Source organism: Oculina patagonica, chromosome 7, assembly GCF_052425735.1.
Source record: "Oculina patagonica isolate OP01 chromosome 7, crgOcupat, whole genome shotgun sequence".
Lineage (NCBI taxonomy): Eukaryota > Metazoa > Cnidaria > Anthozoa > Scleractinia > Oculinidae > Oculina > Oculina patagonica.
In genome coordinates, this window is record NC_135764.1 from 7,010,438 (window position 1) to 7,022,693 (window position 12,256).

The 12,256-nt window shown below is 38.1% G+C and overlaps 2 protein-coding genes across 2 annotated transcripts in view; one reads left to right on the plus strand and one right to left on the minus strand.

Moving 5' to 3' along the window:
• Positions 1-2,345: 2,345 nt before the first annotated feature.
• LOC144661407 (uncharacterized) lies at positions 2,346-10,816 on the minus strand. The gene is made up of 2 exons (XM_078522154.1): positions 10,749-10,816; positions 2,346-5,540 (listed from the first exon to the last, which is right to left on the minus strand). The coding sequence occupies exon 2, from the start codon at positions 5,505-5,507 to the stop codon at positions 4,203-4,205; it is 1,305 nt and encodes a 434-aa protein (XP_078378280.1). The 5' UTR covers positions 5,508-5,540; positions 10,749-10,816; the 3' UTR covers positions 2,346-4,202.
• Positions 10,817-11,286: 470 nt separating this feature from the next.
• LOC144661408 (uncharacterized) overlaps positions 11,287-12,256 on the plus strand; it is a 44,932-nt gene continuing 43,962 nt past the window's right edge. The window contains exon 1 of the mRNA XM_078522155.1: positions 11,287-11,311. The gene's annotated coding sequence lies outside the window, so the exon portion shown is untranslated. The remainder of the gene's footprint in view (positions 11,312-12,256) is intronic.

Below are 12,256 nucleotides of genomic sequence, written 5' to 3' on the forward strand. Positions count from 1 at the left end.
AATATTAATGCAGTTCAACAAACATTGGCGAAACCATTGGCTTACATTGGTGAAACAAAACGTAATTTCACAGTGCGAAAAGCAGAGCACGAGAATAAGACCCATAACTCGGAGCCAGCCCGCCACCTCTCAAAAAATCCAGATCACCTATACACATGAAACATCGCGTTCACGGCAAAAAAAAACTTTTCGACGTAAAATAATGGAAGGCCTGTTGATTGCTTGCGAGAAACCAACTTTGAATAAACAGGTGCACTGTTTTATCGCCAAACTGTTCCCCTCGGGAATTACATAACAACACAAAACTAAGTTGAATGCAACTGTTCATTTCACACTGATGATGACCTTAGAGTCGAAAACGTTTTGTTTTTAAGAACTTTAATAACTTTTTATCCCTTTTTAGCCTTTTTGAAATTATTTTATTGAGCAACATTATGACAACAAAATAGAGTTTGATCTTACATTATAAACTTTTAAGATTGAACAAGAATTAATATTTTGAAAGAAATAGAAATTTTGCTGCGTGCGCACAAAAAAAGGACTGTAGACCTAAATACGTGTTTCAGTTTACAGTATTCAAATAAAAAATCTAAAAGTAGAATTTTAAACTTTTTTTTATCGTGATATATTGTAGTCAACGTATGACATCATGCTCGTTTAGAAGAAAACGACCATTTATTTCCCTGCCGAGGGTGAGTGCAGAATCTTTGTTAAACACTTATGGTGACTTACGGAGGTTTTATTGGAGCCCAGTTTCTCTCTCGCAGGCATTGGCGATGGTCGATAGTCGGAAAGACCGGCTAGACTTGCACCAAGTCGCCTGAAGCGACGACCGCGAGTGACGAAGTCGCGACGTGACATACTTAAACCGCGCGTCGAAGGACTTTGAGAAAGTCTAGAAAGACCCTGGCACCCAGAAAAAAGGTCTCAATTCTGGGTGAGGTGTGCAATGAAGTATGAAAAAACCCCGTGCATTTTGACTGAGATATTAAAATGTTGTTATTCACCGGAAATATTTTTATTAAAATTATGATAATTATTACAACTTAAAGCTGATTTCCAGTCCGTACTGCGCAGACCCGGGGTTTGTTTTCGTTTTTGTTTTGAATTCGTTGAAACGTTACACTTCGGTGACAGCATACATGAAGTTTTTTAGTTCGCCATTACAGTTCGTTTCGTTCAAGAATTTCCGATGAGCTGAAACGTCGGTTTGAAATAGCGTCAAGGTTCCTCTACTCGTTATTATTTGTTCTGCAAGGATATCTGGCGTTAATTATGAAGAAAAAGGTAAGTTTGTCGCGGAATTTTTAGTTTTGCTTGTAAACATTCCTTCGTGTGTGGGCTCACATAAACATTGCAGCCGAGATTGCGCAGTACAGACTGGAATTCATCTTTAATGGCAAATTGACAAAATGATGTAACATATCACAACAGAAAGATGCCATAAGGATGGTCCATAAAGAGTCTAAGTCCCCATCCTCAGACAGACCACCTAACTAAATATACCAGTATATAAATTCTCAACCTCGGATATTGCATTTCTAGCTTTCTGATTGGTTCACTGAATCCCGGTTATCAGCTCATATACCTATGTTTGACCTTATATGGGAAATGAGTTCGGCACGTGCCGCTCAGCGTAAAATTTTTCTGCGGGAAGCGACAGTTCCATCAGAAAAATGGCCGAAAAGAGCAAATTTGGCGAGCTTTATGAACAAGAAATAATCAGCGGTGCCTACAAAAACCACAAAAATGCCACTAGTAAAATCAACTACGTAAAACAAAAGGATTGATGCGAAAACTTTTATTAATAATACTTGGATATAATAATATAAGATATAATAGATAATAAAATGTAATAAAAATATGATAATATAAGATATAATAGATATAAGCACCTCCGTTTATAAGCCCACCCAAAACCCCTTACGAAGTTGTATAAGCCCAGGGCTTATAACCGGAATTTTACGGTATACGCCCCACCCCACCCTATTATTCTTGAGAAAAACATTTATATCCTTACAGAATATATTGTTTTGAAATTGACAATAAGTGAATACGTTTAGGTCAAAAAGAGATCTACCAGTAATCCTTACCTTTGAATTGTCCCTGAACCTTAACTGGAATACTATTGTAGGATGCCTCTTTTTCACTCTTTCCTTGTGATTTTTTTTGGACATTTTCCACATGAAGGTAGACAAATGTGTGCCACATAATAATCACTCATAATCATTTAGGGACGGACCATTATTTTTTGGAGGGGGGATGAAAATTCTTTAAAAAAATAGCAGAGCCTAGAAAGACAAAATAAGTTGTTTGAAACACGATATGTATAACAAAGAATACCTTATTACAGGAATATAACGAAGCATTTTAACAACGCGAACAAAATGTACGCGTAATAAAATTAACGCGAATTGTCGAAAAGTTATGTTAACATGCATTTAATTAACGCGAATTCTCGTGTGGTGTGTGCTTACATGCAGTTAATTAACGCGAATTTGATGCGTAGTAATTTTTATTGCAACCTGCGCTATTCAAAAGACAAAACAACAACGTCCAAAAACAGAACTTGAGGTTTAATTCTGATAAACCATATACAACAAAGATATGTAAATGGACGAAATAGTGACTAATATTCAGTGAATGGGTCCAGGGATGGAATACATCCCGTCCTGGCTCTTTCCACTGCCTCTATTATTCCTGCGGCTTTGACGGAGAAGTAGATCACGTGTAAACATAACTTTGCAGAAAATAAATGTCTCTTAAAATAACAATGCTGTAAAATAGTGTGATTTAAATTAACAATGACATAAATTAAGGTACATAAAATTAACGCGAATTTTTGAAATTCGCGTTAATTACATGTATCGTTAATTTTCTATAATAAGTTAGTTTGAATTTCGAAAAAATGTTTGCAGAGCCCTAGGTGCATAAACTAAAAAAAGAGTTGGCGGAGGAAAATTTTTCATACTCCCCTCTAAGAAATAATGGTCCCTCCCTTATAGAATTTCGGGAATTTCTTTGAATACCAATTAGGCTGGAGTCACATACACTTATTAAAATTATGATAATTATTACAACTTAATGGCAAATTGACAAAATGATGTAACATATCACAACAGAAAGATGCCATAAGGATGGTCCATAAAGAGTCGAAGTCCCCATCCTCAGACAGACCACCTAACTAAATAAACCAGTTTATAAATTCTCAACCTCGGATATTGCATTTCTAGCTTTCTGATTGGTTCACTGAATCCCGGTTATCAGCTCATATACCTATGTTTGACCTTATATGGGAAATGAGTTCGGCACGTGCCGCTCAGCGTAAAATTTTTCTGCGGGAAGCGACAGTTCCATCAGAAAAATGGCCGAAAAGAGCAAATTTGGCGAGCTTTATGAACAAGAAATAATCAGCGATACCTACAAAAACCACAGAAATGCCCCTAGTAAAATCAACTACGTAAAACAAAAGGATTGATGCGAAAAGTTTTATTAATAATTACTTGTAAACGCACAACAAGTTTTAACAAGATGCAATGAATTGTGGCAATTCAATTAACAAGAGAAAGAATGTCAGTATAAAAAATTACAGGGTGCACCACTGTTTCTCCAGTCAATTAACAAGAAATAAGCTGATTCTAAACAGTACAGCTCAAACAAATACATGTACACTCTATCGAGTACTTAGTTTGCTTTAAATCTGAATGAGAGGAAGTGTTTAACAGACAACTAATGGACGCTTAACACGATTGCCAGTTTAACAGATTTAGATTTTGTATCTTGAATAGTACTGAATTCCTGATGTTTTTACTGTGTTAAAAGATGTGTCAATAAATAAATAAGTAAATGAATAAATTTATAAATAAATTAATTAATTAATAACTGTTCAACCTAGGGGTACTCTCCTGAACGCCTTTACAGGTATGTGCCACCCAACAGGGTTGAAATTTTGCCACTCCTGATCTAGAACGTGGTATCCATTTTTAGAGCCAATTCCAATCCTAGAATGGGGTATGATATTTTGAACACATGAAAGCTTCAACTTAACAACAGCAACAATGGGGTATTAAAAATTGACCTATTTCTAGAACAGCGTCTTATTTACAAATTCATTCTAAAACATGGTGCTGATTTCGATGCCCAGGCTGCACATACCCACCCAAAACTTACCAGAGTACCCCTCTAATTTTCTGGCTAATTATTTAGTCCAATTTCATATGATTGTCATAGTGGTCAGCAAGTAGAGCCTCACTACTTAGTTCTTCCTGGCAAATCCAGCAGACAAATCCAGAATCACACTGCTTGTATTCATGAGATAACTCTCCAACATGCTCCTTATTAGGTGTCTGCAAATTTTCTTTCTGGGCAAAACAGTTGCCATTCTGCTTAACACAACAAGGTTTCTTTCCAGTATGGACACTTTTATGTTTCCTAAGACTTTCTGTTTTACTGAAACAGTTGTCACTCTGTTTGCATTTATTGCGCTTTTTTTCTGTGTGTGTCCTGTCATGCCTTCGCAAGTCTCTTTGTGCGCCAAAACACTTTTCACACTTTTTGCATTTGTACGGCTTTTTTCCTGTGTGGACGAATTTATGTTGCTGCAAATTTCCTCTATGGGCAAAACATCTTCCACATTGCTGGCATTTAAAAGGCTTCTCTCCAGTGTGCAATCTTTCATGTGTCTTCAGATTTTCTTTTAAGCTGAAACACTTTCTACATTGCTCGCATTCATATGGTTTCTCTCCAGTGTGGGTTCTTAAATGCAACTTTACATATCCTTGTGAGGAAAAACACTTACCACATTGCTTGCATTTATAAGGTTTTTCTCCTGTATGGGATCTCTTATGTGACTTTAAGCTTTCTGGCTGTCTAAAACACTTATCACACTGTTTGCATTTAAAAGGCATCTCTCCTGTGTGTGTTCTATTATGTCTTCGTAACTTAGAAGTTGTGGTAAAACACTTGCCACAGGTTTTGCATTTATGAGGCTTCTCTCCAGTGTGTATCATTTCATGTTGCCGTAAATCTCCTGCTAACCTAAACCACTTGTCACAGTGTTTGCATTTATAAGGCTTTTCTCCTGTGTGTATCCGTTCATGACTCTTAAGATTCCCCAATACGCTAAAGCACTTATCACAGGTCTTGCATTTATAAGGCTTTTCTCCAGTATGTGTTCTATTATGCCGCCGCAAACTTGAACTCGAGATGAAACACTTTTTACATGTTTTGCATTCATGAGGTTTCTCTCCAGTGTGTCGCATTTCATGTATTCGTAAAATTCCTGCTTGCGTAAAACACTTGTTACAAGTTTTGCATTTATAAGGCTTTTCTTCAGAAAGCTTCTGCAAATCTTTTGCTTGCCTCTCCTCTGTCTCTAAATGTCCCCCTTGAGACTTAACTTGCTGTTTGAACTCATTGTGCACCTTTTCTTTCTGTGTTTTCTTTAGTGTTGGCAAATTTCTTGCAAAGCTGACTTGTTTGTTTCTTTTATGGAACCTTTCAGTCATATTGCTGTTTTGTTGTCTGCTTTGTCTGTATTCCTTGAAAAGAAATGAAAGCGAAATTAATAAATAGAGGAATTCCCAATTTAGGAATACTGCCTGAATGATTCCAAAATAATTACCGGTATTATTGCACATTACGGCCCTCAGAAATGGCATTACAACAACAATAATTTCCAAAAATTTCAGTTAACTTTGTCTTTAACAATTGGATTTGCAAATATTCAAAACAGAAAAAATATGCTGCAAAATTGGACTGATTCGATCACGCACGGGAAGAGAAAATGAAAAAAAAAATACCGGTAACTTCTAACATTCGAATTTTGCTCATTTTTTGTCAATTGGTAGAGATCAACCCAAAAGGTTATTATCCCGAAAAAAATGGGGGTCACCGACCGTTTAAGAGAGGAAACTGCAAGCAAAACTACTCACCCTGTATGTGTTTGGAAAGTTTTCTCAGCATGCGCTCGCATGCATGTGGCGTGACCTTGTGACATGAACTACGTGCGCAGTAAGGATGCGCATTAACAATTAGCGTGAACGTCCTTAAGACAGGGCTGTCATTAAGGGCCGACCATAGTTGGGGAAATTTTTAAAAAAGGAAAAAAAACCCTTAAGATGTAGAAGATGTGCAGATAATTGAAGAGCTCCGGGGAAGAACGGCCCCTGGACTTTCTGGCTAAATCGAACGTTATCAAAACAGCTCCAAATTGCGCATGCAGGTTTGTTTACGTGTGCTTAACACTGTCCTTTGTTTAATTTTGCTGGTCTTTCGTTCGTTTTCGAAAAATAACATATGCAAAAGAAAAGGTTTTTCGCTGGCGGCGTCTTAAGGACTTTGTTTCTTTCACAAACGATAAACAAAGGAAACCTTTTGTTCTGCAAAACAATGAAACCAGCTAAAGTTTTGGGATTACAGGCCTAGCCCTAACCCCTAAGCTTAACCCTAGTGAAAAAAGCTTAACCCTAACCCCATTTCAACGCTAGGGTTTCCTTTCAAATTTAGGGCTAAAAAGCTAAACCCAAGTTAAAGGGTTAGGGTTAGCGTTTCAAGCGGCTAGCTTTCACTGCAGTCTGCTTGCGGTTAGCTGCTTTTTGTTGTTTCGGGCAAGACTATTGTCATCTGTTACCATTAGCTGTAATTTGAGGTGAAAGTGAAATAAAGACTGATTGTTGATTGACTACGTTTGCTCATGTTGTCACATCATACTAGTTTTGCTTTCAGTTAAGTGCCGACGGCTTGCTCTCACTTCTATCTCCACTCCTTACATCATCATACATCTACAAAATCCTGCGAAAACAAGATAAACTTCTGAGGTTTTCGTTCGCACGAATCGATAAATTGATTGATGAATATTTAATGAGGCACAGAAAAAATTTTGTGAACGGAACGTGCCCTGCCAAACATCTAAAGAATTTTTTAAAGTCTAAAACCAGTTCGCTTCTCGGCAACTTTGTCGCTGCAGCACCCAAGGGGACACTGCAAAACTCACGCTGACATTGTTCCCAACAAGAGATCTGCCTTTTTAGACTTTATTTATCACTTGGCTCCGCTGGCCTTTGTCGAACAACTTTTCTCTTGAGCGCTAAACAGCACTATTGTACAAAACAAAGGCCAAACATCTCTCATTTCTTCGAGAAATGCTGTGAGACTTACGGGTTTTCAGACTTAATGATGTCCTTCAACCGCCAAGTGGACGCACTTGGACTCAAACGAACCAGTAGTTTATTTTCTCAAGAAATGCGCCATTTTTGTTCTCTGTACTTGAATCCCTAACATGTGACTTAAGACGTCACAATAGAATAGCGAGTCCCAGTCCCTCGCTGCTACCGCCTGTGAGCAAATTTAATAATGGCGGCCGGTCAGCAAAGTTGGTTTGTGAAACGCTGTTTTTACATCCCGGACGACTGTAATAAAGTTCCTTGAGGCAAGATTTGAACATGCGATGTGTGGAAAAATATCTAGTGCTGGATTACTGTGGACAATATAAGCTACAAAATATTTTTTTTTGCATATGTTATTTTTCGAAAACGAACGAAAGACCAGCAAAATGAAACGCAGGACAGTGTTTAGCACATGTAAACAAACCTGCATGCCCAATTTGGAGCTGTTTTGATAATGTTTGATTTAGCCAGAAAGTCCAGGGGCCGTTCTTCTCCGGAGCTCTTCAACTTATTTCTATTTCTTTGAACATGAGATTAAAAAAATAAATTAAGTGTTCTTTGACTCCTGAAGTTCCGTCACATCTGTTTTCAATCGCATGTAACACATAAACTGCTTTAACAGTTCAATAATAAACTTCGGTAATTTTTTGAGATTCTCTGTCTTTGTTATTCTTTGAACGCACGATTTTGGAGTTAAAATATTAAAAATATCTTTGTTTACTGCTATAAATTTCGCTGACATCTCAGCCTCGTCAGGCATGTTCCGCCATCTTGGATTCTAGATGCCCTGGTACTCAGTGTATGATACACTTAGTGTCTTGGACAGTCCACCGACTTCATGTAAGGCCTCACACAGAGTGCCACATCACAATTCACCATCGTCAAGCACTACTCTAGGGAGTTTTAAGTCGGTGGACTGTCCAAGACACTTGGTGTATCATACACTGAGTACCAAAACATCTAGAATCCAAGATGGCGGAACATGCCTGACGAGGCTGAGATTTCAGCGAAATTTATAGCAGTAAAGAAAGATATTTTTTAATATTTTAACTCCAAAATTGTGCGTGCAAAGAATAACAAAGACAGACAATGTCAAGAAAATACCGAAGTTTATCTAATTCTTTTATCGCTTCGACGAAAGAACTTTCTGAAGCAGTTCAATAATAAATATCAGGAAAATTTGAAAATCGGGCAGCTCAGGAAAAAATGATTAGAACTTGCTTCATACTTTTAGCAAACTATGCTTCAGGCTACAGTTCTTTGTTCACCTTCGAGTGTTTCAAAAACTCAATCTCCAAATCCAGTATAAAGGTCTGTGGACACAATATATTTTTAGACTGGAAGTCACTCTTAAACTCAACCAGTCAGGACATAGTTTAGTGTTGCCCTTTGTTTCCTGACCAATAAGAAAAAAGTCCAGATTCTTAAAAGTCTTAAAATTCGAGTCTTAAAATTCATGATTTTTTGAAAATCGTGAAAAATCGCGAAAATTAAGTCCCGCGGGTCTACTCCCACAGCACCCTCTCAGACTCATGACAACTCACCAAACAGCTGGTTTGAACAAACACTGTGTGTTACTCTAGATGTCTGGTAGACGGACAGGAGGCATAAAGTGCACCCTGTCCTACAGTCCAATAATTCTAGCAAATTCAAGGAATTTAAAGGCACTTTTCTTATCCAAACTGTTCTAAATGAATCTGAAGAGCTCTATTGACAATCAATATCATGCAATCACATGAGATCGACGTTGCACGGAAGAAAGGCTAATTTTTCATCACAAGACTCTGCATCCAAACGGGATGAACATTGACTTTGCTTTTCTGTGCCATTACAAGCAAGCGCTTATGTATGTCGAAGATGCACTTTAACTTTTATTTAAATATATGAGCGCATGCTATCAGTGAACGGCATTTCTACACTGATGAAGAGACAGAAGTCTCAAACCGTCCGAGAAATTTTGTATTTCAGCGCATCAACAAAAAATTTTTGTTTTATTTTTGTCATATCATACATACGCTACACAGGTTTTTTCCTGATTTGTATTCTGACTGCTGGTCATTAAGCAGATTTAGCCTATTTATTTGCTTCAATGTTCGCCAGATGGACACGGAGTATTTTATGACTCCTGTCCAGCTGCCAGACATGTAGACACTTTGTTGAACTAATGGATGCACCCTCACCCTCGATGTGATAATGTTTGGAATCCGTCTGTTGATAAGAAAATCATGCAGGACTAATCAGGGGAACGGTGCAAAATGTCCGCGATGTAAACAAACAGAAGTTCAGTAATCGAACCTTCAATTGAGTACGATTGTCGACCATTCAGTAACTGAACGTTCGATTTTGTTCGATTATCGACTGTTCGGTAATCGAACGTTCGATTTTGTTCGATTGACCAAATTTTATTGTGAGTTCGATTATGTTCGATTACTGAACCCAATCGAACGATTGGTGTTCGATTGGGTTCGATTACCGAACGTTCGATTGGATACGCCTGGATAATATTGACGCCACCATTTTGACCGAGTTGTTAAAGCGTGAGCCTGGACCCCCTGTGTTCAAGATCATTCAATCTTCAGTTTGATAACTGCCTGTAAACAATTAAGCTTATATAATAAATGGCACGCGATGCATGCAGAAGCGATGGCATTTCACAAGGGGTCTTACATAATTTTGAGGAAAAACTTAAAGTAAATAAAAGTGGCTGACACCTTGTGTGTGAAAAAAACTGTTATCCAACTGCAGCTTACATTTTTTAAACATAAGAAGCTTGTTAGTGATTGTATAGCTGTTATGAATTCACAGACCAAGGATGCAAACAATACATTTTCTTCATAAATTTTCTCAATTGAACAACAGTAATATTTTATTTTATATTTTTATACTTTTTTTAGATTTCCCTATGTTGTCTCAACAAATATTGCGTTATAATGTAGTGTGATATGATCATATCACAGATAAACGACATACGATACGCGCGAGCAAGCTTTTAAGCTGCGAGAAAGGTCAAACGGTCTCTTGCTCACAGTGTCTCATTGTATTATAAGAATTAGAAATTTCTGTCAACTAAATCAAATAGACCCCATCATATATAATTAATCTCTTTCGTTTATACATTGTAGTGTTCCATTCTAACTGCACGGAAGTATTTTGCTTTTGTGTTTACGCGGCGATTTCTTGTTAAGTTAAACTTGATTTTCTGTTCGATCGGGCCAAACAGACAAAACGAACCGATCGTTCGATGGCATAAAGCGATGTCACGCCATCACTTAAAAAGCGGGGGCAACCACAGCTATAGTCATAGTGAGAATTAAATTTTACTGGTCGAAGCGATTGCAGAATACCCCTCCACTTCATTTACATGTGTCAGAACGCTTTAAGAACGAGGTATAACACAATAGGCACTTTTGTTATTCACTAAGATGCAAAAAAGTGGCGGGGTATTCTGCAATCTAGCCGAACTCAAGATCCTGCGCTAATTCAATCATAACTAAAATTCTCTGTCAACATTGAACCTACAATCCGCTACATTGGCTCACATGATACTCGGTTGCGTTAAAAAGGAAGGAAAACTTATCTTACCTTAACAAAAAGAATTCCTTACGATTAACGGACGCCAACAACTTTTAACTTTTGCGCCGAAACACACTGTGTTCGCTGTGAAGGGAGCAGTAACGCAAGCTAAGACTGGGACCTAGTTTCACGATTGCCGAGTTTATCTTCGTGAATTTTCGTGCAGCTTTCGGGAAAACAAGATGGCAGTCGTACCGCTTTATATTTCTTTAAATTAGGCATTTAAATTATGAAGAACCTATCCAGGTCGGTAAAACAAGCAAGGTAGATTATTAAATGCTTGCTTGTGTTGTTTTGGTTTGCTTCTTTAAGGAAAAGGGCCCTCTGATTCGACTCTGATGTTTCGTGACCGTGAACGTGAACATGACGTGAAGTTCCGTAAGCATAAAGCCCGCAATTTTTTTGGTCAGCACCAAGAACGGGAAGAAGACGTGGTGTAACATTCATGTAGTGGTGTTTACTCGAGGCTCTTTGTTTACCTTTGTCGATTCAAGTGCATCCAGCCATTGTTTGTTCGAGCTTCAGTTAATGAAACTGCTTTGGGTTTTTCTGGAGCATTTCTTCATTTAGAGGTAAGACCTGTTGAATAATTACTCTAAGCACTCAGTGAAGGATAGATCGCCTTTCCATGCATGTTTTATACGGCTGATCGCGAAAAAATGAAATGTTAGCGACAAAACTTGTAATGTGGTTAAAACGTTATCTTAGCTTGGTAAGATCGTAAATCGGTCGCTCAATCCACAAGTTTATTCTACCAGGAAAGTAGAGTTGATTTTAGTTTTACTTACTTTCCAGGTGAGAAAGATTTTTGAACTAATTTATTACAACTTGTTTGGTAGAAATGTTTGAAAACGACTCCATTGAAATTAGGTCTTTTTGTGTCTTGTGTCTTTCGTTGTCGCTATTTATATTTGAGCGCCCAACCGGTATCTGGGAGGCCATGGGTTCGATTCCCGTCGGGGACTCAGATTTTTTCTTTGTCCCATGCTCGTGTCATTTTGATTACTTCATCTTCACTATTTATTTACCGAGCTTAAAAATTTACCATCTTTATTATTTACTACAAACTTGATGATTTCGACATTGCTGATCCTATCAGTATGCAGGACGCGTGTCACATATCAACCTAGTAAATGGCCCAGCTCACAACGAGTCTCTCGTAGCTCAGTTGGGGAGGCCATGGGTTCGATTCCCGTCAGGGACTCAGATTTTTTCTTTGTCCCATGCTCGTGTCATGTTGATTACTGAACATCTTCACTATTTATTTTTTTTCTTTGTTCGTGAGCGGGCGGTATTCTACAAATCCTGCAATCTGATTGGTTCCGGGAGTGGGCGGTATTCTCCAATCCGGCCCGCTCACAGCAGGCGGTATCTGTTGCGAGATGAATCGTCGAGTGAATTTTTCCGCGCAAAATCATTTTGCAGCGTTGTACGAACGAACGCATGAATGATTTGCTCTGCAAAATCGAAACAGCTTCTCACAGGGTTGGAAATTAGCGCTCGCCCGCTCGCCCCGG

Excerpts from the sequence above, each read along its gene's own strand:
- LOC144661407 (XM_078522154.1), bottom strand. The coding sequence starts at position 5,507 with ATGACTGAAAGGTTCCATAAAAGAAACAAACAAGTCAGCTTTGCAAGA.